Genomic DNA, 25,656 nt, shown 5'->3' with positions numbered 1-25,656 from the left:
TCTTCCACAAAGATGCCAAGAGAGCATCTCTGGCACATCAGAAATAGCCAAGAGGATTCAGAACTGAGGCAGGGGGTGGAGAGAGGCTTCTGCTCCCTGCAGAACTCCCCCAGTTGTGCTGCAGCCCTCGCAGTAAAGCCCCTGAGTTATTCACTCACACCACAGCGGGACACGGGGACCCCTGGGCACAAAGGCAGCCCCACTCCCAAGTGCTGGGAGCTGCTCCCAAGCCCTGCTCCTCACCTCTCTGTACCTCTCCATCTCCCACAGGAAGGTTTTCTCGTAGAAGAGCCCCTGCAGCCTCTCCTGGACGTAGTTGTGGCACAGCTCCTCGAAGGTGGCCGCTCGCTCGCTCCGCTGCTGCCGCGGGCTCTGGAAGCCAGGGGTGTCCACCACGGCGATGGAGGCCATGGAGAGGTGCTGGGAGGAGAAGGACCTGGGAAGAGCCACACACACCACCAGGATTTACCCACAGGCAGCAGAGTGGTGCCAGCCAGGCCCCCCCTGCCACAGGAGCACAGGACACGGCAGTCCCGAGAGCCAGCGCCACTCTTACACAAGGATTTTCACACAGCTGCCTGCTTTCCCAGCAGGAATCAGCCACCTGCTCCCTGCCCCTGGAGAAGGGGCTGCCACCCCCAGCCCCAGTGCCCAGCAGCTCTTTGGTACCTGTTGATGAGCGAGACCACGGTGGCAAAGAGCTCCTCGTAGAGCCCCGAGGCCATTCCCTCCACACACTCCACTCCCGTCATCTTCGGCCCTGGCACGGCGAGGGGAAGAGCAGACAATTTATTTATTTCCAGCCACGTTCAGAGCTGTGGTGGGACCTGGGATTCCCCGGATTGTGGCGCAGGAGAACCCACACAGTTCCACAGCCCATCCCCTGGCCTGCCTTCAGCTCCTCTCTGCCTCACGTGGGTTTAAGGAATACTATTGCCATGTCAAAGGCAATAGCAACCTCTTCCTCAGGTTCTTGCTTTTATCAGGATAACTTGCAAGGCCCAGCTGGAATTCTGCTGCTATCATGGAATCATCAAGGTTGGAAAAGACCTCCGAGATCATCAAGTCCAACCTTTAAGGAGTGTGGGAAGGCTGACCTGAAATCCAGGCAATATCTCACCCTCCCACCTCACACATGCTGGATCTGCCTCCATGAATTACAGCCATACAGTAATTTAAGGTTTCTGGTGGCTCAGCAGCACAATCCCTGATCCAGATCTCCTTGCAGGACACAGTTGCTTGGAGCACAACACCAGCTAATTTGTGGACTTTGGGGATTTCCCCCATTTTTCTAGGCAGAGCTCTCGCAGCATTTAAGCCACATCACTTATCTGAATTCACCTGATTTCACCTGTCCCTAAGGAGGGTCAGGCAGGGGCAGCTGGAGAGCTGAGGGCAGCGACATGACACACTACAGTTAATGATTTTATTAATTTTAAGACTTACCTGGGCCTCTCAGCCTGAGAAGAACAGGACAATTTGCCTCACCATTCCCTTTCCCCCAGAAATAAAGGGAAAAGGTGATATGGGAAGCATCTATGTAGATGAAAATTCAGAATTTTGGAAGCATATAATGTGCTTAGGTGGGTGGAGGAAAACAGAAATATATATATATAAAATATATTACATATATAATATATATATAGAGAGAAATATATAATAATATATAGCTTATTTAACAGATTTGCAAAATTACAGAACACAGTTTGTAACAGGAGTGTAACTTGCTGGGTAGAGACAACTTGTAACAGAACAAGAATTTAGTTGCTAGGTAAAGGCCATAAGGATAACTCAGTAAAGCAAGACTCAGGTACTGTTGAAACCCATAACGCAGAACATTTTGCTTAAGGAGCCAGCAAGAACCAGGCTCCTGGTTGTGGCCAGGACAAACTGACCTGAGAGGAAGCCAAACCTGCTCCTGCCTAGAAGAAAGGGTCGAGAAGCCAACATCGAGGAAGATGATGTTACTTCATCAAAGACGCCCACCCCGGAGGTGTGGCACCGCCAATGGGCGGGCAGGGCGGTGTGGGCCTGGGGGCTCAGTGTGTGTTTAAACCTGAAATCTGTCTCACCAGGCACGCATGTCTTTGGTGGGAATATCCCCCATGCGTCCCAGCTGGAATAAAACATACCCGCTTGACAATTTTTCACTGGAAAGTCCTTATTCCCCAAATCCAAGGGATGGGGCATCCCGGTACCTGGCGGGCTCTCCTCTGCTTGGGGCCGGCCCCGCGCTGCCACCTGCGCCAGGATGTGCCTCAGGTGGTGCTTGAAGACGGCGGTGCCGAGCTCCTCCACGTCGCAGCCCAGCACCTCGGCGGCGCGGCTGGCGCTCTCGAACCTCAGGAACTGCTTCCTGCCAACTGGGGAGGGGGCACGAGGGGCTCAGCAGGGCCAGCTCTGCCTCAGCATCACCAAAACGCTCCCACGCCCTCCCTGGTGCGCCCCCAAAATCAAAATGGTCCAAAGGCAAGTCGGGGAGCAGGCGGACCAGATGATATGAGTGTTTCAAGAGTTTCGGCCAAGCAAAGCAGCAGATGTGCTGGTGGGAGCTGATGGGATTATGAACCAATCCCTCGAAATCCAGGATCACCTTTCAGGGTCCCAGCAGTGTTTGCTGTCCCTACAGCAGGGAACAGCAGTTCCTCCCCTCGAGCAGACATCACTCACAGCCGGTGATAACGATTCCAGCTTAATGATTAAAATCAATAGGGAAGTAATCTGCAGGATTAATCCTTTTACAAATCCAGAGCAGAAAGGTGCAGTGGAGGAAGCTGGGCAGCACAGCTCAGAAACACTGGGGGATGAGCAAAAATGGGAGCAGCCAAAGTTACCCAGAGACCTCAGGGTGGCACTTTTGGGTGCTGGATGAGGAGCTCGGGGGGCTCGCAGCTAAAATGGGCCCTTAAAACACAGCTGGTGGTTGGTGGCAGGGGAGAGGGTGTGGGATGGACAGTGAGAGGTGGCCACATCCTGGGAAGCTCCATGGGGGAGCCACTCCTGGCTGAGGGGATGCACAAAGCAGGGCTCGAGGGCTGGGGGTGCTTCACAGCACACCCATGAGTCAACCCCCTTCTCCCTTCCCCTTTGATCCTTTCCCAGTATTTCTGTGCTGACTGAAGGACTCCAACATCAAGGGCTGTACTGGAGCAGGCAGGGGAATTGCCTCAACACTCCAGGCTTTGATTTATTCTGTTTTCACTTGTTCTTGTCTGAGCTGGCTGGACAGATGCGGATTCCTGTCAGACACAAAAGCTCTGCCTGCCAAGGAGTTGGAGGGGCTGGGGGGAGCCAGGGCTGCACAGACCTGGCTGCCATCCCACACTGCTCCAGCATCCCACACTGCCCATTCCAGCACACACTCTGCCCATTCCAGCCCCCACTCTGCCCATTCCAGCACCCCACACTGCTCCAGCACCCCACACTGCCCATTCCAGCATCCCAGGGACAAACAAGAGGGTCCACTCAGCCCTGGCATTCCCAGGCACCATTCTAGCCTCCATGAACTATAACCAGCAGCTCCTCATGGCTCTCCTGAGTGTGATGTGACCATGGAAAACTCGCTGACTTTAACACCTGAAGGGAATTACTTCAGCCCTCGTAATATTTAAGAGAAGCAGAAGGAAAACACAGGGTCAGAACTCATGGGGACAGCTCAGCCCCTCTTGCTACAGCCCCAGCCCATTTCCAAGCTGCTCAAAGCCCAATTTCCTGGGTTCCCAGGGCATGATGCCACAGGAGTGGGTCTGTGCAGGACCCCCTGCGCCATAACAGCTCAAGCACTCACCTGGGGCTGTTGCTGGTGGTCTCACTGGCCCTAAAATTCCCCCCTGGCTGCCTGGGTGCTCCCGTCCCTCCGGCTGCCCTGGTGCCCCTGACCTCTGAAGGGTTTGGAGCAGCTCAGTGTCCCCCACCTGAGCAGCAGGTTCCAGCCCTCCTTCCCTGTGGTTTTCCTCCATCCAAAGGAGCTCTGGAGGCTGGATTTGCAGCAGCCTCGCTGTGCCAGGGCGTTTGGAGTGATTCCTGACACACCCGTGGCAGCACCAGGAGGGCTGGAATGGCAGCCCCCTCCATTACAGGTGCGTGCTGGGAAGCCCACAGGGAGCTGGGAGCCACAAAGCTTTATTCTGATATTCTGATATGAGGCAGCAAAAGGACAGCGTGAGAGCGAGCTGAACGCTGCCCCCGCTGTGCCCCAAACCTCCTTTCTGCTTACAGGGACAGCAAACAAATTAAACCAGGGGATTTTCTGCAGCCCACAAAGGGACTGGAGCACTCAGGTGAATGGTGCCCGGGGTGCCCTGCTGGCCTCCAGCTGCCAGGCTGCTTTCCTAATAAAAAGAGCTGCTCTAATATGTTTCAAAGGCAGCGGGAAGGGCTGGCGCTGGGATAGAGCAGAAGGAGCTTTTGAAATTCAACCTTTTCTTCTCCTCAGCGTTTTTGTAGCTGCAAATTCATTTTCCACCCCCAGCCAGGGAGAGGTGGTGCTGTTCCCTCCTGGTTTATTCCTGCACAAACTGAACGGGTGAGGAGAGAAGGGAAAAGCTGCCTTTAGCCCACACTGGGGCCCGATTAACACGTGCCGGGGCCGTGGCTGTGGATGGGGATGGAGGAGGTGCCTGGCTGAGCTCCTGAATGCCCTGGAAAAGCAGTGCCGAGGCTCCCTTTGGCGAGATTTCAAGGAGAGGATTTGGAATACAAAACATCAAAGGGCATGAAAGGGGAAGGGAAGAGATGGCTATCGGGAGACAGGTTTAACCACATTAAAAGAGTCGTCACACCCTCTGAGACTTTTGCTCCACCCGGCTTTGATCCATTTTTTATCCATATTTCCTTTCATTTCTCCCCTTTTGTTGACACACGGTGGGGGAATCGATACCAGAGTGAGCGACACTGAGACATGATCTGCTTGTTAATCCCACACCAGAGAGTGCTCAGAGCTGCAGCCCTGCCTGGATCCACTACTCCCATCCCTGTCCCTGCTCAAAGAACGGAGCAGGATTTGTTGGGTACAGATTTCCATTCCCTCCCAGACTGATTTACAGAGGGCTGAGGGCAGAATGTGCAGGAAGTCTGAGCAAAGCAAAGCTCCCTGTGACCACCCCTCCACCTGCCATTGAGCTGGGCATTCCCAAAATGAGACTCGTCTCCAAAATCTGCTGTCCTGAAAACTCACAGGGCTGAAAGACTTTCCGATATTTTGGCCAAGACCCTTCTGACACTCATCAGCCTGAGAGAACAGGGTCATCTATAAAAGCTAGAAGGGCATTAAAGTAGATGGAGATGAGGAAAGAGAACACCAGGAAGAAGGAGAAAAGAGAACTCGCTGTAAGTCATGACAGCATCTATCCTTTTAAAATAATTAATAAATGATTAATGGCATAAATTACCATAAGATGTGTTATGACATGTTGCAGAGACATTTATAAATGTCTGTGCCTTAGTTTATGGCAGCCTTTATGCAGCCCTCATAAATTGAAGTGTGTAAATCAATGTGTCTGCCTCTAAAATGGGTTAGGGCACGTCCAGAAATAATTTGTAAGGGATAAGGCAATTTCTGCTTGTCCGTATTAACAAAGTCTCTATAAATACAATCTTCATCCAGACTCAGCCTATTATAATTCAGTTACTGTGGTAGACACTCAAGAGATGATGAAATTAGTGCTACCTGAAGCTGTCCCTTCATGGTGTCACTGGGGACAACGTGCCAACAAAGGAGTCACCCACCCCAGTCCTTCCTAAGGAGCTGGCATGAGGTGACACCCAGCAGCCTCTGCCCTGTCCACATGTGGCAAGGACAGACGTGCTCCAGAAGCCCCCATGGAGCAGGACACCAGCATCCCACCTCCCACCATGGAGGGAGAGCAAGGAAGAACTTGGAGCCACCAGAAACGGAGCAGCTTTGGGATGAGCATCACCCCTGCCCACCCTCGAGTACTGATCCCTGCCAGGACACGCTCCCTCCCCGCTCCAAGCACACACACAAGGTGTGAGGGAAGCAGAGGCAGGATTGCCCTCACCTTTGCAGGCTCCAGCAGCTCCCAGGTGGTAGATTCCAGCCAGGATGCGCCACACGGCCGCCTGCTCCTCTGCGGTGATGCCCAGCGTGCCCATGGCAGCCCGGAGCTGGGAGAAGGCCACCGAGGCTCTCTGCTTGTCCTCGGGCTGCAGGGGGACAGAGCCAGGGGATGTCACTGCCTCTGCTGGGCGCCGTGCCCAACAGAAGGGAGAGTGAAACCATCAGGACAGCAAGGAAACACAGCAAGGGACCCTCAGAAAATTTGGAGCAAGTGGAGCAGCCACCAGCAGGTTCCTCGGGTGCCTGGTGTTAGGAGCGAGGTGGGCACATCACCTTGTCATACAAGGACATGAAATTCCCACTTCGTGAGTGTCTACAGAGCAGCAGCAGGAGGTGGATGTTTGATATCATGGAATCTTCGAGTGGTTTGGGTTGGAAGGGACCTTAAAGCTCACCTCCTCCCAAGCTATGGCAGGGACACCTTCCAGAGCCCAGGCTGCCCATCCAGCCCTGTCCCTTCACTCCTCACCAAACACACCTGCCCAGAGCTGAGCAGCTCCTGGCCACCAGCAGGACCTCACCTGACACCTCCCACCACGGACACCCCTCCTGCAGTCCCTGAGCTGGGGCTGCTCTGTGGGGCCAGGAGCCACCGGCTCCAGCAGGCAGCATCCCACCTTGGCAGGGAGCAGGGCAAACTCTCCATGCTGGGATGGCAAATCCCCAGAAATGAGAGCTGTGAAAGGAGGGCAAAACCCCATCTCTGAACCCAAGTCTGCTGCATCAGCAGGGTGAGGACTTTGCTGTGCCCTCCCCGGAGCTGCTGCTCCAGCAGCCGGTTCCTTTGGCTGCTGAAGTGGAGCAGGAGCTCCCTAATGAAGATGGAATATTGGATTCATCAGTAGATGATGTAACTGCAAATTGCTGCGATTCATCCCGGCCCTTTGGCTCGTGGACAATCTGCTAGGGCTCTGCAGACAGCTCAGACTAATGAGGGGCTGGAGGTGGGAGTCAGCTGTGGAGCTTTAACCCTAAAATTCACATTCTGGGTTGCCCAAAGGATGTTCCTGCTCCTGGGAGTTGCTGCTGCAGGGGAACATCAGGGGTAGGTGACTCTGGAGCAGCAGGATCTGGTCCCAAGGTGGCTGTGGCATCCCAAGCAGACATCTCAGGGAAGGCAGCCCCAGGCCCAGCAGAGGGGTGCTGGGAGGGCTGTTTGGGCAGACCCTTCCTCACATCCCAACATCCCCTCCCTCCCCTCCAGGCTCCCAGTACCGCAGCATCATCACGAGTCACCCAGGCACTCCAAGTCATCCTCTAGCTGGTGGTGACAAAGGGGGTGCCCTGCACCATCCCACCTCAGCTGGGCACAGCATTTCCCTCCCCCTACCTTTGTGAACGGTTTGATCCCAAAGGAATTGCTCTCAGCCACCTGGTGCAGGTGCAGCATCGTCCTGGGAGTAGTCACAAAAAAAATGAGAGTCAAGCTCCCTCCTTGCCTGCCCTCAGCACCCCCAGCCACCTTCACAGCACCATCTGAGGGACCTGGATGGGACAGGTCACCACAGCACTGCCCCACGCAGGGACATCAGCTGGTGCACCAGGAGCCTTCTCCTGGGGACACAGCCTGGGTGGAACCAGAAGTGAGAGGGAAAGGGGTCTCTGTGTCATTTATCACCCCAATTTCAGCTTTAGTGGAGGGGCAAAAAAGCCCCAGGAAATGCCCTAATTTCATAGAAAATCTCTGTACGTGCAGAAAGATCCCATTAATGCAAGTGCTCTCACAATCTCTTATCAGGGGCTCTCAAAACCCCATTATGGAGGGCATTTGGGTGCACAGGATGGGGAATCCCTGGACAGCCCAGGGCTGTTGGAGCCTCACACCCACCTCTCTGCCACATCCAGCCCTGCCAGCAGCAGTGGGAAGATGTTGAAGTTGCTCTCTCCTTCGGGCTGCTGGGCAACGCGGGCCCTCTCCAGCAGCAAGGTCTGGGGAGGGAAAAGGGGACAGGGAGGTGGGGAGATGCTCCTGGCAGCTGCCAAGGAGGGGCTGGATTTCTCCTTGCAGGGACTCAGCTGGGTTTGGGGGCTGCTCCTCCCACCCAGGGCTGTGCAAGCAAGAGCTGAATCATGATCCAGGTATCAAGGAGAATTTCAGTGGATGAAAGCAACACCCCCAGTCCCTCTGAGCTTCCGGAGGTCTGGGCAGTGCCATGGCCCCAGCAAAGATGCTGCAGGATTGGGATAAGTCATTCCCTGGGCTCCAGACAAGCCCAGCTCACCTCCAGCCTTGCCAAAGGTGTTCAGTGCCAGCACTGGAACCAGCAATGAGTCTGCAGAGCTGGGGGTCCCCAGCCCAGACTGTCCCACGGACAAACCAGGGTGGTTCTGGTGGTACTAATGGGGACATTCCTGCACAAGGACAGTTCCACCAGGCCACCAGCTCCCCGTGGGTGCCCAGGGCAGAGCAGGGCCAGCAGTGGGAAGCCCTGGTGCTCCCCAGGAGCAGACAAGGCTCCAGCCCTCTCCTCCCTCAGACAAGGCCCAGGGGCACGGGCAGCTCTGATTAAAGAGCCTTTGATAAGAGCCCTGATGGTGATAAAAGCCCTCTGAGGCTCAGCTCCAGGCGGCCGTGAGATGCTGCTAATGAAACACTGAATTATACATTTCCTAATCAACATTTCATCCCAGCACTGCTCTGAGCTCCCTGCCAGGGACAGGGACAGGCTGGGGGACCCTGCCACGCTGCTGACAGGGCTTCTGCTCAGGACTTATTTGGGCACCTCTGGTTTAGGAGGAGTAGGGAGCAGAGCAGGGAGAAGAGCATCACTCCTCGTGCCCAGCCTGGCTGGGAAGAGCAGCACAGACGTGGCTCATCCCCACCCCAAGGACCCCCATTTTCAGCCACAGCCCTCCCATCTCAGCAGGTGACAGGTACCTGGAGGTGAGCAGCAGTGACCTGGCCAGTGGCACTGAAATCCAGCGACAGGACCATGGAGAAGCGCGTGGAGCTGCTGCTGTGGCTGGTGGTCACCGACCCAAAGGCTCCCAGGACTGTGAACATTGCCTGGATCTTCTCCACTGCAAAACCACCAGCAGAGCTCCCTGAGCTGCTCTGCAGCTCTGCAGGAGGTGTCTCCTCCAGCCTCACCTCTGCCTGCTCCTCCTGGGGTCTGTCCCAGCCCTGGGGATCTGCCCAGGCATGGGGTCAGCATCCCACTCCGGGTGTACATTGACAGGAAGGGGACATGCCAGCCTGTCCAGCCTGTTCCAGGCCATCCCTCAACCCTTTGCAAGAGCACCGTGTACCCGAGAGAGCTCCGAAATCCAACCCCGCCCTCTGAAGCCACTGCCTGCCGAGCAGCGTCACCAGTAACCCGAGCAGGTGGGAAAGCGCTGCCCCAAGCACCGGAGTCATTCGAGTAATTCCCTCCCGCTGCTCACGCTGGTGTTGATCAAAGCAGCAAATCCGTTGAGTCTGGGACGGGGACAGTGGCACTCGCGGCCACACCGGCTGCTTAGGAGCCACCCCAGGCGGCCGAGATTGAGTCAGGATTTGTGTGGCTGTGTGCTCCCAGCCTGTACAGGCTCTGTGTGCTGCCTCTGCCCAGCACGGAGCACCCAGTGCCATCCCTGCCTGTACCTGAGACCCTGCCCGTACCTGAGACCCTGCCTTTACCTGAGACCTTTCCCGTACCTGACGCCCTGCCTGTACCTGACACCCTGCCTGTACCTGAGACCCTGCCCGTACCTGAGACCCTGCCCATACCTGACACCCTGCCTGTACCTGACACCCTGCCTGTACCTGAGACCCTGCCCGTACCTGAGACCCTGCCCATACCTGACACCCTGCCTGTACCTGAGACCTTTCCCGTACCTGACACCCTGCCCGTACCTGAGACCCTGCCTGTACCTGAGACCCTGCCCGTACCTGAGACCCTGCCCGTACCTGACACCCTGCCTTTACCTGAGACCCTGCCCGTACCTGACACCCTGCCTTTACCTGAGACCTTTCCCATACCTGACACCCTGCCCATACCTGACACCCTGCCCGTAACTGAGACCTTTCCCGTACCTGACACCCTGCCCATACCTGAGACCCTGCCCGTACTTGACACCCTGCCTGTACCTGAGACCCTGCCCGTACTTGACGCCCTGCCCGTACCTGAGACCCTGCCGTCCAGGCTGCCCGCCGTGCCCACCAGGTACTCCAGGGCGCTCTGGCAGCACCGGGTCCTGCCGGCCCCGCTGTGCCCCAGGGGGACGATGGCCTGGTCCTGCCGCTGCATCAGCAGGTTCCTGTAGGCTCTGTGTGCCAGCGAGCAGATGTGCGGGGGAAGGTTGTCCCTCCTCCCCCTGGGAACCTGCGGGTGGGGAGAGGGTGACAGAGCACATCCCAAACAGGCTTCTCATGGAGAAAATCCTGAAGGTGTTCACACTCAGGGTGATGGTTTCTTCAGCGTGCAGAACCTCCGGAGTCTGAGTCCTCAGAGCACCCCCAGCCCCAAGAGCAAGCGCTCCCAGAGCATTCCTGGCCATCAGTATCTTCAGAGCATCCCCGTCCCAAAACATCCCCGGTCCCAAGTGTTCCCAGAGCATCCCAAGTCCCACATGTCCCCAGAGTATTCCCTGTCCCGAATTTCCCCAGAGCAGCCCTGGTCCAGAATGTCCCCAGAGCAACCATAATCCCGAATTTCCCCAGAACATCCCCGGTCCCAAACGTCCCCAGAGCATCCTCTGTCCCGAATTTCCCCAGAGCAACCCTGGTCCAGAATGTCCCCAGAGCAACCATAATCCTGAATTTCCCCAGAACATCCCCGGTCCCAAACGTCCCCAGAGCATCCTCTGTCCCGACTGTCCCCAGAACATCCCCAGTCCCAAACGTCCCCAGAGCATCCTCTGTCCCGACTGTCCCCAGAACATCCCCAGTCCCAAACGTCCCCAGAGCATCCTCTGTCCCGACTGTCCCCAGAACATCCCCGGTCCCAAACGTCCCCAGAGCATCCTCTGTCCCGACTGTCCCCAGAGCATCCTCTGTCCCGACTGTCCCCAGAACATCCCCGGTCCCAAACGTCCCCAGAGCATCCTCTGTCCCGACTGTCCCCGCACTGTGACGGTCCCACGGTGCCACCTGCCGGCCCCGCCGCGCCCGGCGCCCGGCGCCCTCCGCCACTGTCCCCAGGAGGGTTGGTGGCCTCTTCCCACGGGGGATCCCGCTGCCCCAGGTCCCTTCTCTCACCTTCCCGGCGCCGTCGGCGGGCGCGGGGCCGGTGGCGATGGCCACCAGGCTGGGCCCCGCGTAGGTGCAGGGCAGGCGGGCACGGAAGCGCTGCCGCAGCGTGTTCATGACACTGCACTCGTTGAGGCTGATGAGGGCGGCCAGATCCTCGGCCTGGTCCAGGCTGGGGGGGTTGGTCTGCGGGAAGAGAGCCAGAGACCCCCCCGAGCTCTGCTGTCATGGCAGGGCTGTGCCAGACCCGCTGGCACCCCGACACCTTCGGCACAGCCAGCCCGAAGCGATGGCTGGAGATGCCATCGTTGTACCCGGGCACTGTCCCAGCCCAGGGCAGGGGCTCACCCTCTGCACGCTGTCCTCATCCACCTCAGTGACGGTGCCATCTTCGTCCCGGCGCACCCTCACCCTCCCCGCGGGCAGCTCCGGTGTCCCCACGTCTGGCTTCAGCTGTGTGGCTGAAGGAGAGGCTGGTGAGTGTCCCTGGTGTGGGCCAGCCCGGGGCAGAGCTGGCTGTGTTGTGTGCCAGGGGGCCAAGCCCAGCCCCGGCCCCACCGGGGCACAGCAGCCGGAGCCCGCTCTGCTCCCGACACCTCTCAGCCAGGGCAGAGCAGGGAGAGTTACCCAGTGTGAACCCATCCTGCTGGATCAGCCAGACCTTCTCTGCTTCGTACCACACGTCCCTCGGAGCCTGCAGGGAGGAGAGAGGGCAATTGTGCAGGAGCAGGAGGAAAACTGAGCTGAACAAACCGCCTTTGCCGCACGGACAGGGACATTTCCACACTCCTGCCCCTCTGCTGCTTGCTCATCCAGGCCTGGGGTTGCCTTCCCACCAGCCCCAACCCAGCCCACGGGAACAGGAGGAGCTGCATGAAACCACAAAACTGCGCCAGTGCCCCAAAGCCCAGACAACACCCGACACATTACCTGGTCCTTGTCCGTGCTCTCGTCCGATGCCTCTTTATCCTGCTCCTTTTCCATGCTCTTGCTCATCTCTTTGCTCCTTCCCGATGTTTCTTTAGCCGGGTCCTTGTCTGTGCTCTTGCCAATCCCCTTGCTCTCTTTCAGCATCTCTTTACCCTTTCCCAGCTCTTCCTTCACCTTCCCCACCTCTTTTCCCACATCTGTGGACTTCTCTTGGATTCCTCCTGGCTCTGCCTTGAGACCCTCTGACTTGTTTGTGGCTTTTTCAGGCTTTTTGATCTCCCTTGGCTCCTTCTTGCCACCTCCAACATCTTTCTTCATCTTCTCTGGCTCTTTCCTGGCTGACAACAGCTCCCTCTGGGCTTTCACCTTGGCTGGGGGCTCCTCGTGCCTCAGGGGTGTCCCCTTCTCCTTCTTGGTGCTCTCAGGGACTGTCCCCTTCTCCTTGGTGCTCTCAGGGACTGTCCCCTTCTCCTTGGTGCTCTCAGGGACTGTCCCCTTGGGCGTGTCCCCTTCCTTCCCTGGGACTTTGCTGCTCCACTGGGGGCCCTGGCTGGGTGCAGGGGCTGGAGCTGGGGGGCTGCTCCCCAGGAAGGAATCCTTGGGGCTCTTCCTGGGCCACAATGGCTTTCCCACCTTGGGAGCCCCTGGGTGAGTGATCTCTGCTGGTTTGGGGGTGGTCTCTGATGGTTTGGAAGAAGCCTCTGCTGTCTTGGGGGATGTTTCTGCTGGTTTTGAGGATGTCTCTGCTGGTTTGCAGGGGATCTCTGCTCTTTTTGGAGTTGTCTCTGCAGGTTTGGGGGCAGGTGCTGCTGATTTGGGGGATGTTTCTGCTTTTTTGAGGGGTGTCTCTGCTGCTTTGGGGGCAGGCGCTGCTGGGCCAGGTGCAGGGGCCGGGGTCTTGTTGGGGACGGTCCCCAGCACAGGGGGCAGCTCCTTGTGCGGGGGGGCTGTGACCCCCTTGCCCCCCTGCCCCTCTGCCTTCAGCCCGTTCCGCAGGGTCCCCTCGCTGGCCCCCTCTCCTCGGGCAGCGGGGCCGTCCCCGGCTCGGGCCTCGCTGTCCTTCCCCGCGGGCTGCCAAGCAAAGAGAGGAGCCTACTGTGACACCTGGGGACACATGGGGACACCCAGCTCCCCGGGGCCGTGTGAGGTCCCTCAGTGCTCACCTCCTCCTTGGTGCCCACCCTGCTCTCCTTCCTCCGCCGCGCCGCCTTGGCCTCCTGCTCGGTCTCCCGCACCAGCTGCTTGATGAACCCCCCGGGGATGACCGACAGGAGCAGGGGGGGTGCAGACGGGGGTGGCCCCCGGTCCTCGTCACGAATCTGGGGTTGGGAGCAAAGGTGGGTCACAGGGCAGGCACAGGGACAGGAGCCAGCACAGCCTGTTAGTGGCAGCAGGGCACCCTGCTCAGGCTGAGGCACTGCCCAGGCTCCTGCTGGGCACCAGGCTGGGTCAGGGATGCTGTGGGAGCAGAAGCACCGAGAAGAAAAGCCCAGAGAGAAGCGCCCAGGTTGGTGCAGCCCCTGAGGGCTGGCGCAGCAGGAGCCCACGTGCCCTGCCAGCTCTGCTCTGTGCCAGCAGCCCTGGCGTGGCCACAGGAGGAACCGTCCTGGCTGCAACCAGGCAAGAAGCAGCTCCAGCATCACCGCAGCCACATGCAGCCCTGCAGGTCCCAGGGCAAAACCAGCCCCACTTCCCACAGCTTTTCCAGCAGCAGCACCAGCATCGAACTCTGCCTGCCAGGCTCACACAGGCAGATGAAAATCACTCAAACCAGAACAGTCGGGCTGTGACGGAGCCCAGAGCCAGGGCGCTGGACACAGCACAAGGGAGTGCACAGGGAGCCGTGGAGATGCTGCAGTGATACCCCCCAGCACTGAGCTCCAAGGCAGGAAGAGCACCCAGCCCAAAAACACCACCAGTGCCAGCCGGGACCGAGACTTTCCTTCTGCTCCCAGAGCGCGAGGCGCGAGGAGATGGCCATGGTGGCGGCGAGGCAGGACGGTGCTGTGCAGACACACGTGGGGACACGCCGGGCAGAGAGAGAGGAGAGAGTTAGACAGGGGCTGCTGCTGGCCCCAGCGCTGTGCCAGGCCGGGAGCACCCTGACCTTGCCGGGCATTGCCCACCTGAGCTCGCAGCACCAACTGGAGCGCGGCAGGGGACGGGTGGCCGCCAGCAGCGACCAGGGCAGCGTGGGGAGGTGTGGCACAGAGGGTTGGTGGCACGGGGGTGATGGTGCGACCCCACGGCCCCAGTCTGAGTGGCCGCAGGAGCCCATCCGTGCCCCACTTGGGGCTGACCGCGGCTTCACCTGTTGGGATCATTCATGCACCGAGCGCGTCGGGGCTCGTCCGGCCCTGCTGTGCCTCCCCGGCAGCCGCATCTCCTTGTACAGTAAAGGGCAGGAGCGGCCAGGAGCGGGCTGGGAATGTCACTTGCCTTCCCGGGCGGCTGCCCCGAGCGCCACGTGCCTCAGGGACCGCCGGCTGTCCCCCCAGCCGGGCTCTGCGGTCCCGGGAGAACTGGCCCCGATGGCACCGCAGAGCCCGGAGCGGGCGAGCGACAGGGCATTGTCACCCCCGGCCGGAGAGGGACCCTCCTCGGGGAAACCGAGGCGCGGAGAGGACGTGCCTTGACCAAGCACCCAGGGTGGCACCAGCGGGACCCGGGACCAGTGCCACCAGCACCGCGCTGCCCCCGCTCAGGACGCAGCCCCAGGTGGGCCGAGGGCGTTTGGATCTGTCCCTTACTCGGGACCTGCTCCTGCTGCCACCCTGGTGCGTGCCACGAGCCGATGCCATCGAGGGGTCCCCAGCCACCACCCCGCACAGGGTAGGGAGCAGCGTCCCCGTCCCCATGCCCGCTCCCATCGCTGCCCTGTCCCGTTCCTTTCCCCGGCACAGCTCCGCGTCTGGAAGCCGCCCCCGGAGCCGGGGCTGCCGCTATCGCCATCTATTCCCAACTAAAAATAGCCCTCCCGGCCGCGGGGCCCCCGGCCCGGAGCACCCACAGACCCCGATCCCCACCCCGGGGCTCCCCAAGCGCCGGTACCTGGTGGGGGCGGTGGGTGCTGATGTCCCACACCAGCACCGGGATCCCGGCGAGCCGAGAGCGGCGGCGGCAGCGCGGGGAGCGCCGGGAGGGTCAGCACCCGCCTCCCCCCGCCCCCGCCGCGGTGGCAGCTGAGGTGACACATGTCACTGCTAAAAATACCCGCGGCGGTGGCACCGGGGCCTCGGCTGGGGAGAGGCGGTGGCACCGCGGGGCCTTCCTGTTCCTTGGCTTCTACACCGGCTGGCACACGTGTGTCACCCGTGCCCTCCTTGGTGCTCACCCCTTGCACCCCAAAGAAACGGAGGAACTGCTCTGGTTGGGTGTGAGCCCCCCAGAGCACTCTGGCGGTGCCCGAGGGGGACACCCTGGGCTGGGAGCCCAGCACGGGGCTCCCCAGAGCACCCCAGTTCCCCCCACCAGCCCCACTCCTGAGATGGGGCTGAGCTGGAGGAGGACCTGGGAGCAGAGCTCAAAATAGCCCCTGGCACCAACACCAGCATGGTCAGCACCTGGCCAGGGCAGGTGGGAAGGGAGCAGCACAGGGGACACGTGGCGACCGCATGGGGACAAGGGTGACCCCCTGGGACCCAGCAGGACCTGTGTCCCACATGCCCCAGCACCCAACAGCCAGTCAGGGTGCATGTGACCTGCTCAGGACAAATCCAGCTGCACAGGGACAATGTCCCCACCTCGGCCACTCCACATCTGACCCAAAAGCTCCATGGACACACCCAAGGCTCTGGTAGTAAGAAAGGAAACAGGATTGTCAGTCTGGAGTCCCCTGGCAGGAGACCAAGCGTTGGATGAGCATCTCACCAACCCCAATCCCACCTGGGATAAGCACGAGGAGACGAGGTTTCCATCATCCTTCCCGGGTGGCACTGCAGCCACGGAGGAACCTGGCCACTGTTGGTGGAAAGCCACCCTTGGTCACCTGTCACACAGCTCCCAGTCCCTCCTGGCACAGCCAGCACATCTCACCTGCAGGACACAGTGGTGCGTCCCTCAGAAAAACCAGGACAAACACCATGCACAGGGCTGGGGGGAGGGACGGGACTTACCTGTGCATGGGGCAGTGGGGTCCATCCAGTGCATCCCAGTACAGCCTCACGGTCGGGGCGGGAAGGGACAGGTGACACGGAAAGAACGAGACACCGGCACACACGCAAAGGACGGTTTTTATTGGGGTCTGGTCGTAGGAGAGCAGTTGTACTGACCAACACACAGAAGCAGCTTAGCTGTGCCAAAATAATCCGTTAAAAAAATACTGGCGGCAAGAACCGAGTGTGGCACACCCGCCACGACGGGGCTGTAAACTCCGGGACAGTCCGTGAGGAGCGAGGCCACAGCTCACAGGCACCGGGACCCTCCTCCCCACAATAAATATGGAAAGAGCCAAGTACATAAAACAAGGAATGATCTCATCGATACAATATCTAAAGTTATTTACAGATCCTGGCTTTGCTTACCATTAATTACACATTTTGGACAGGTTCTCTTTCGATCGTTTCCTTCATCGCGAGTAGCTGTTCGTGTGAATCTGCTCCTTTTTGTTTTAAAGGACCTAGTGAGGCACTAGAAGCGCTCACAAATCCCCTCTCCGAGGATGCTCCTGCTTTATTCTGTTTTTCACACACATTTTTTTTTGTGCCATCTCACCCACTGTCTGCTCTCTCCCTTTCTCTGAGGAGAAGATGCCTGCTACCAACAGGAAAGCCTCTTCCCAGCCCATACCTCAGCCCATCTCCTTTTCCAGCCTGGAAACACAGCGTGTCACACAAACCCAGACCAACCTTGCCCTGGACAAAGCCACCTTCCTGCAGCTGTCCCCAGGTTCTCTGCCAAATCCCTGCCTGGACACCCCAGGCCAGCTGCACTGGTCTCAGCTCTGTCCCCACCACGGCACCTTTCCAGGGGTGACACGAAGGAGTCACAATGCCACCAGCACAGTGTCACCCACTGCCAGCTCCCCCCTCCCTCCAGGCACAGCTTGGGCTACAGCTCACCCCAAAATCCAGTGGGATCAGAGAGGGGAATGAGAAAGAAGGCAGAGATTACTCCAGGGAGCACAGCAGCGATCCCTCCCTGCCCCAGGCAGCTCCTCAGCAAGGAGAGAACTTCAGCAGCAGTGTGGCAATGGAAAATGCCACATTTCACCCAGAAGTGCCACGGGGATCAGCCCTGACCAGCACAGACCTCCAGCCCCAGCACCGTGGAAACTGAGAGCACACAATACCTCTAGTACTCCTCAAACTGCACAGGCCATGCTCACAGCTGGAATTATTTTTAGGAACTGAGTGACCTGATAAAATTAGGGCTATTTCTGTACCTCACTGGGGACAGAGGTGCTGGGGTTGGCTCTGCAGATGTGCCCAGATGTGCCCAGCAGAGGCAGCTCCTGGATCGATGGCACCACAGGGGGGCCCTGCCTGGGTGTCACCCTCCCCACACCCCGAGGGACAGTCCCTGCAGGGTCCCTGGTGGCCACTCCTCCCCTGAGATGTGACACCAAGCAGAGTCCTGCCCTGGCTCTAGGACAGGCACTGCTCCTGCCTCAGGATCCTGTTTTTAAGGATCAAGTGATCCCCCTGAAACACCAAACCCATCTCCAGTGAGGAAGGACATTTTGGGTCCTGCAGCCCAGCCCCGTGCCCAGGCTCTCCCTCCACTCACTCCTTCCCCTGGGAAAGACAGAGGTCTGCAATTCCCTGATGGCTGAGCTGGATCAAACCCCACGCTGACTCCTTGCCCCAATTTAGGTCATTCGTTCTCTTTAACTCAGCACAGACTCCTGTGAATAAACACTTGCTCTGGGAATTCTGAGGGATAAAGGAGAAATTGGGAAATATCCCATCAAGGGTGGATTTGCAGGAGTTTTCCAGGTGTTTCTGCATTCAGGAGCCACCTGAGATGGTCCTGACAGTGCCTGGAGACCCTGTGCAGGGAGAGAAGGGCTGCACAGGCTCAGGGAATCTATCCCTGAAAAACAGAATGAAAAACAGAATAAAGCTGGCTGATCCTGCTTGAAAGGAGCTGCCACTTCCATACATATACGGAGCAGAAATTCTGTGGAATGTCAGAAGTTGGAGAAACATGTATTTAATAAATAATATAAAATGCTTTTTCTGTTAAAATAGAATTCTCGGGTTTATACCTACAGAGCATAGCAACCTTTACATAAACAAAATAAAGCTGAGTCTGTGATGATTAGTTTAACACAAAATAAAAATACAATTTAACAATAGTATTAAAACAGCCGATGTTCCATCCACACAATATGTACACCATGGAATAGAAACCAACAGAAAACAAAAGTAGATTATCTTGAAACTCCTCAGACATTTGGATATACATATTTTCTCTGTATATTTTAGATATTTTCCTTTTTTTTTTTACAATATTAAAATTAATACTATGCTTTGTCAAAATACGCTTTTCAGATTTTCTTTTTCTTTAATTTGTAGAACTGACTCATTCCTTATATTAATCAACACAACTAGAATTATTTATTGTCTACTGTACACTTCAAACAGACCTTCCTCTGGGGATATTTCGGGTGCAAACACCTCCGAGGCAGAGGAGCCGGTCAGTGCCACGTGCTGGGTGGTGACACCGCCCGCGGGACACGGACAGGGACATGGGATCAAGAAACCTGGTCCTAAAGCTGACCAGCTGCCAGGGAAAGAGCAACTCAGAGCTCCAGGGATTTCACTCCTCATGAGCTGATTCCCTGCAGACCCGAGGAATGACGATGCCAGGGCTGGTCCTGCCCAGGGAACATCAACTCCGAGAGCTCCTCTGGGCACCAGCAGTGGCCACTATGGGCAGGATCACAACCAAAACAAGCCTTTTTTAGCACAAACCAGTGTTTCCACCACCTCCACACTGGGCTGCAAACACCTGATTTATCTCAAAGCCAAACCCAACTTCACAATTCAATTTTTGGGTTTTGCCCGCCTTGAGAGAAGTGGGAGAGGAAAATCTTCCACTGGGTTTCTAAAGGGGAGGTGCTGAATCACAGAATCATGGAATATCCTGAGCTGGAAGGGATCCAAAAGGATCATCAGAGTCCAACTCCTGTCTCTGCTCAGGGCAGCCCCAAGAAATTGAGGAAAACTCGAATGTGACTAAGCCAAGGTCTATCCCCGAAGCTGCTCTCTCCCTACCTGCCAGGCTTCCCTTCCAGACACACTTCCAGCTATTATTAGCCTGCTCCAAGTTTTTTTGAAGCCTGCTGGGGGGTGGGGGGACATACCAGGAATGTCAATCCCAGCTGGATGCACTCCAGCATTACTCCAGCTTCTCTCACAGCAGCACTTTGGGAAGAAGCCGTGAGCCTGCAGCCGAGGCTCTGCTGGACCGGGGACAAGAACACAAAAAGCTCAAACACAGCTAAGAGGAAGAAGATTTACACTTGGAGAAGTGGATGGCCAACACTTGGATGAAGGATTGGAAAAAAAAAACCACAAAAAACACCCCACAGTAAATGCTCCTTTAACGGTTTCATGAATTTGCAAAATAATTAGCAAATAAACGAGGGATCCTGACCACACAGCCAAAAACCCTCCTGCAAATTAACACTACCAGGAATCTTTGTCCGAAACAAAAACTTCAGAGACTGGTTCCTACACCAGGAAGGAGCAGACTGGGGCAGTATCCAAGATTTTTTGGTTTGGAGGGTGCAATTCCAGCTCTCCCTCCACACATCCAGTCACTTCCACACAGAGCCCCATTTCTTACTGGGATCCCACCTTCATTCAGGAGTTTGTCACTGTGATAACCTCTCCTCTCCTAGCTGCACAATTAGACACAAGTCACAAAAATAAAGCTATTTTCAATTGTCAATAAATCACAGCTTGCTGAAGAAATCCAAATCTTTTCCTGCCCCTCCCACTGGAGGTTGGATGGGGCACGATAATGAGGATATTCCAGGGCCACCCTAACTCCCTCACATTTCAAAATAAATTTATTTCCCTAAGACAGTATACAGCCTTCATTTCATATAAAATCTCTGGGTTTGAGGCACAATTTCCCAGCTGATGACCTGCTCCACCCTCACTGACATCGGCACCGCAATCTGCTGACAGGGAGTGAGAGCGAAATCCAGCCATGGAAAATAACTGAAGGAGAAGAATGGGACTGAGCAGGGACTCAGAAAGTAAAAACAAGTTACACAAGAACTGTGAGAAGGTTTTAACACAATCTGAGGGCTTTTTTCTAAATCAAGGAGAAAAATATGAGCATTGCATGGTATTGTAGGGAAAGCTGAACCACCGCCAGCGGGATGAGACATTTTTTATCCCAAACACTTTTTAAATACCTCACAAAAAATCATGGAATTATTTTAGGTCAGAAAAGACCTCCAAGATCATCAAGTCCAACCTTTGACCAACCACTTCTGACACTGCTCCTTACAGAGGAGCTGAGATGCTCAACGGGAATGACAGAGAGGCTGGTGCTGTTTACACAGAAAAATTTGGAAAATAAATTGGGGGGGGGTGGGAAATAACTGAAAGAAACCACTTTCTCAGGGGGTATTTTCCAGAATGCATTTTCCCTTTGGTGCAACCCCAGGTGGTCGGCCAGGGTTTGCACAAGCTGTGCAGCAAGCCCAGCTCCCATGCAGAAGCAAACAGAGCCACTTTTACTACTTTTCTCCAAGGAACTCTGTGGTGATCTGACAGCCACACACGCTCGACAAACCACGCACAATTTCTGCTCCCACTTACACAGGCACAGCTCCACTGTCTTCAGGGACTGTGAGAGTTGTACCTCTGTAGCTGGGAAGAAAAATCTTCACTAAGCTGTTCACTGAATTGGAAAAAACATCTTAAGTTCAGCCCTGACCTCTCTCTTACAAACCACCACGACACCCAGGACAAGGCCCAGCTTGAAGCTGTGGGACAGCTCAGGATGAGATCTTTCCTTCAGCACGGCTTTCCACCCAGCACACTTGATGCCTCAGGTAGAATTAACATCAGCCTGGCACGTGATCAGCTCGTTCTGTCAGCTCCACGCTCAGTTTTCTCACATTGCTTTCACTGTGGGCAGTTTGAACTCTTCAGAACAGAAAATGAGAGATCCTTTCCCAAGCCAAGCTGTGATATGTGCACGAACCTCCTGGGCCGGGCTCCAGGGGGAACCGGGGATTTCTGGGGATTTCTATGCTATGGGAACACACCTGTGTACAGCAGAGGAGGATCCCGAGTCCCAGGACTGAGGAGTGATCTGGGATACGTACCGAGGTACCCACACACACCAGAACCCAGCACATGCTCTAGAATGCACTGGATTTGAATAATTTCTTTTTAATTTTTTAAAAAGTGCAGTTGACCTGAAATGGAAAAGAACTGTCTTTTATGTTCACTGTAAACTTGTCAAAAGGAATCTGCTCTTTAAAAACTGTGCTAAAATAGTCAATTTATACAACAGAGCACTAGATGAAGCTACCATAAATTCCTCTTCACCAATTATTACTCTATTGTGTCAGTTATAGTACTGCATATACGTAGAAGAAGCAAAACGGTGGTAGCTACTATTAGTGAGTACAACAAACCCAGGGAATAATTCGAGTTCAACGCTCCCATGAAGTAGCAATAACACTTAAACCACAGGACAGTTAGAATTCAGTACTTTGAAGTGCATCAGAGTCACACTGTTGATCATCAGCAGTATGGAGCAAGGTTATCAGAGAGTCAGCAGTAATGGTCGGGAAGGACACGGCAACACGACAGAGCGAGGGGCACCCACCACGGCCAGGCGGCAGCTCCGGCTCCGTCGGTGTCACCACGGGAGTGTCACCCAGCCAGCAGCACCCGCGCCACCCCCGGCCCGGCGCCGCCGAGCCGGGGCGCGGCAGGGACAAAGCCTCTTCCTTCCATCAGTAGTTCCAGAGGGACGGAGCTCAGCCGGGCCCCGCCGGGGGTGGGGACGCGTGGGAGCAATGAGCAGCCTCTCCGCTTGGTGACTTCCAGCGCTGCCGGGGCAGGGTCCCCCCGCCTCCAGAGACAGAGTCCTGACGTGATCCCACGCTGTAAACATCGAATTCCTCCTCTTCCGAGCGCGTCCCGCCTCCAGGACTGCACAAAGTCATTCGTTCACAAGGATTCTGGGACACTCTGCAGGTTCACCAAGCAGCTCTCCCTGTGGGAACGTGGTCGGTGTCTCCTACAGCCCGTTGCTGTTCCTGTGGCTGAGCGGGGGCTTCGAGAGCTCTACGACTGTGGAGCGGGATTTATTGAGGAACTTTGGAGCCCGGCGCAGCAACCTCTGCGCCTCGGTGAAAGCTTCTGTCAGCTCTTTTTTCCACTGAACAAACTCGGGGTCGCTCTGCAAGAGACACAGAAGCAGTTTGGCACTTCATCCTACGTGGCCGACAGCACCTTCTCTCTCAGACAGCACTTTAGGGAAGCTACTTTAATTTTCCGAAGGAATGAGCAACTTTGGCTATTGCCCATGTGCAGCCCTTAGCTTCTCCATCACCCCAATGAAAGCTGGTAGAAGGTTTTGAGGACTTGAGCACTTCCACACTTGAGCTCCAGCAGCTCCCCACAGTGAGACATGAGCCAACAAGGCCCTTGGAGCTTGAGAAGTTTGGGAGTTTTTAGCTATTTAATAAACCCAACTCCTTTTGTCCCAAATACCACTGAAATTCATAACAGCCTGCAGGTTTCCTGCTTTCAAAACTCGAGTGTGATAAACGCTTCAGCTCTGCTTCACCAAGTGCCTTAGTTAACATGCAACAGGATGAGCAGAAAAACTTGTCAATTGTTTATCATATGCAAAACAATCTGATCAAGTTCTCGAAAATCAAGTCTTACCTCACACTGTAGGACAAACTGTTTTCCTCCTTTAATTCTCAGTAAGATGCATTTCTTATCTTTAATTTGTGTTTCTTCAACAGATACTATTTGTTCCATTGTCAGCAGGTTTTGCTGCAGCATTTGCAAAAGAGCAGAGAATTAATTGAAAAGAATGCTGTTGCCCATCAAATAAAGCCACTATCTCATTTTCCTGGACTATCCACATGAATTAAGTGATGAACATTAAGAGTCATCACACAAACATTTATTTCTGAAGGCTGGGTCATGAACTAAAGATAGACAGTAAGGTAAGAGAGAGATTTACAAGGGGCTTGGTTGCTTCAATAGTGACAACAAAATATCAGCTCTAAAAGCCAGTAATGACAGCATGAAATAAGAATCTACAAATAGGTGTGTCTGCAAACAGAATATTCACTATTTTCCCTCAAGAGTTGCATATAATTTGATACATTTTTCAAGCATTACTGTTATTACCAAAAAAAAATCAATTTCGCTGTTTCGAAGAGCTGAAAGGGAATATTTCAGCACTCAATACTTACAAAGAGAACATACACAGCAGTGTGCAGGAAAACTCTCCCTGTGGACTGCAGAGTACACAATGTCTTAAATTCCAAATGCTCCCTTAACTTAAATATACAAATTATCTGCCCTGCACATGAGCACAGCTGGGCTACACTACAGCCACTATAGCATTTTCTTGGAAATAAAATGCTATAGCATTTGTCACCTTACCAGTTTGTGTTTTTTTGTATAAATAGTCCAGAGGTCCTAAATGAAAAACAACACCATCAACTACCAAAATCCTTTAAAAACACAACAAAACAAACAGGTTTCTCAAGTCAACTTTATGTCTCCTCTGTGCAGTGTAAGCTATGCATTAACTACAGTGAGACAGCAGAGAAGATACTCAAATGGGCTTTTTTACTCAAAGAAAACTCCTTCCCCAGGAGAACCCCTGGGCACTCCAGGTGTGTCCCACCTCCACCTGCCTTCCAGCACAGCTCAGGGCCCCTCACTCACCCGGGACTCTCCTTCTCCTCGCCACTCCAGCCGGTTGGGGAAGAGGTAAAAGTAACGCCGCTGCCACTGAGTCAGGAAGGGGTTCCCCAGCTTGAGCATGTACCCATGCATGATACAGTCCTTCCCCAGGGCATAATCTAAACCAAGAGGAGATGTTAGCAAGGCGCCAGGAGGTGCAGCTGAAAGCATTCTGAGCCAGCTCTGTGCACAGGGGACAGAGCCCAGGACCTGCCGTGCCCTCAGCAGGTTCAGATCTCACACACAGCCCCAGCTCTGCCCTAACCACACAGCTGCTGAGGCTGCAGAGCAGGGAACAAGGACAGCACTTGGCTCTTAAAGAAGTATCTCACTGGAGGAAGTTTTAAAAGCACTGAATGATGCTCTCCAAAGTTTGGGGGTTTGATGCAACACCCCCATGCAAGCTGCAGTTTGCTGTGCAAAACCTCCTGGGGCCCTTCCCAGCTCCCAGCAGAAATCAAACCCCACAGACTGGGGAGGTGAGGAGGCCCTGGCACAGGGTGCCCAGAGAAGCTGGGGCTGCCCCATCCCTGGAAGTGTCCAAGGCCAGGCTGGATGAGATTTGGAGCAACCTGGGATAGTAGAAGGTGTCCCTTCCCATAGCAGTGGGGTGGAACTGGATGGGCTTTAAGATCCTTTCCAACCAAACCATTCCAGGACTCTATGATTCCATGAATCTCTTTCCAAAGCCTGATGTCATCATCCAGCATTTCAAAACATTTAGAAACATCTTAAGCAACATGACAGCGATTAAACAAATCCTAACGATTCCTGGGAATGACAGCAATGGGAGAACTCCAAACCCAGGAATTACTACCTAGCAGCAAAAGATGAGAGAAGTGTAAGGACAGATTACCTTCCTCGTGGCCAAGCTGCTTATTTTTAGCCCTTTTTCTGGCCTCAATTTTATCTGTGTCTGCATTTACTGCATCATAAACAGTTTCTGCTACTTCTTGCTGCCAACGCTCCGATATTACCAGAGGGAAGTTCTTATATAACTCCTGGTCACTATCAAGCAACTTGCAAGAGAAAAACAACAAAAAACCCAACATTTTAATAACTTTCACTACTCTTATCCCCAACAGTTAATAGTTACCCATGCAACAGTATTATTTTACAGGATGGATTGAACTCAAACCTTCACAAAACAAACAGATGCAAGCAAGAGAAGCACAGACACTAATTTAAGCAAAGATATTAATTTATGTGCAGAGAACAGGCCACCTGCTCAAAACTTGTTTGGTTTGATAGCTCCAAAATCCTCACTCAACACTGCCCCATAATGCTCTCTAGACATTTAAATAACTACTCCAATGTAAGCAGCAGTATTCTTAACTTTGTTGCACAAAAACTTCCTCAGCCCAAGAACTCCATTAATAAGTGAAAAGAAACATTTTCCACAGTAATGCCTTCCATGCTTCCACAGCTTGGCTACATAGTCTTAATAATTAGCCCTCAGAATTCATCAGCATGTGCTGCAGATCTCAACTTTACTGGTAGAAGGATCATTTTCTCCACTAATCCTTTGAGTACTTAAATTGAATTGCACTGAAGAAAATTAG

The 25,656-nt window shown here is 55.0% G+C and overlaps 2 protein-coding genes across 4 annotated transcripts in view; both read right to left on the bottom strand.

Annotated features, from left to right (window-relative positions):
- The window catches only part of MYO18B (myosin XVIIIB), a 54,863-nt gene extending 41,020 nt beyond the window's left edge, over positions 1 to 13,843 (bottom strand). Inside the window, exons 1-13 of one of the 2 annotated variants that reach the window (XM_068208659.1) lie at positions 13,343 to 13,843; positions 12,180 to 13,250; positions 11,877 to 11,943; positions 11,598 to 11,710; positions 11,259 to 11,435; positions 10,185 to 10,383; positions 8,958 to 9,100; positions 7,908 to 8,008; positions 7,410 to 7,473; positions 6,021 to 6,165; positions 2,199 to 2,363; positions 670 to 760; positions 244 to 436 (exon numbers count right to left, since the gene is read on the bottom strand). In XM_068208659.1, coding sequence (XP_068064760.1) covers positions 244 to 436; positions 670 to 760; positions 2,199 to 2,363; positions 6,021 to 6,165; positions 7,410 to 7,473; positions 7,908 to 8,008; positions 8,958 to 9,100; positions 10,185 to 10,383; positions 11,259 to 11,435; positions 11,598 to 11,710; positions 11,877 to 11,943; positions 12,180 to 13,250; positions 13,343 to 13,819 — 3,006 coding nt within the window. In that variant the 5' untranslated portion in view covers positions 13,820 to 13,843. The remainder of the gene's footprint in view (positions 1 to 243; positions 437 to 669; positions 761 to 2,198; positions 2,364 to 6,020; positions 6,166 to 7,409; positions 7,474 to 7,907; positions 8,009 to 8,957; positions 9,101 to 10,184; positions 10,384 to 11,258; positions 11,436 to 11,597; positions 11,711 to 11,876; positions 11,944 to 12,179; positions 13,251 to 13,342) is intronic. The other variant, XM_068208660.1, reaches the window with a different exon arrangement.
- Positions 13,844 to 16,393: 2,550 nt separating this feature from the next.
- The window catches only part of GRK3 (G protein-coupled receptor kinase 3), a 60,521-nt gene continuing 51,258 nt past the window's right edge, over positions 16,394 to 25,656 (bottom strand). For both annotated transcript variants that reach the window (XM_068208654.1, XM_068208655.1), the window contains 4 exons: positions 24,951 to 25,113; positions 24,077 to 24,213; positions 23,054 to 23,167; positions 16,394 to 22,562 (listed from right to left, as the gene is read on the bottom strand). In XM_068208654.1, the coding sequence (XP_068064755.1) occupies positions 22,401 to 22,562; positions 23,054 to 23,167; positions 24,077 to 24,213; positions 24,951 to 25,113 (576 nt within the window). In that variant the 3' untranslated portion in view covers positions 16,394 to 22,400. The remainder of the gene's footprint in view (positions 22,563 to 23,053; positions 23,168 to 24,076; positions 24,214 to 24,950; positions 25,114 to 25,656) is intronic.

This window comes from Anomalospiza imberbis, chromosome 18 (genome assembly GCF_031753505.1).
Source record: "Anomalospiza imberbis isolate Cuckoo-Finch-1a 21T00152 chromosome 18, ASM3175350v1, whole genome shotgun sequence".
In the NCBI taxonomy this organism is placed as follows: Eukaryota; Metazoa; Chordata; class Aves; order Passeriformes; family Viduidae; genus Anomalospiza; species Anomalospiza imberbis.
This window is presented reverse-complemented; position numbering and strand designations above follow the sequence as displayed.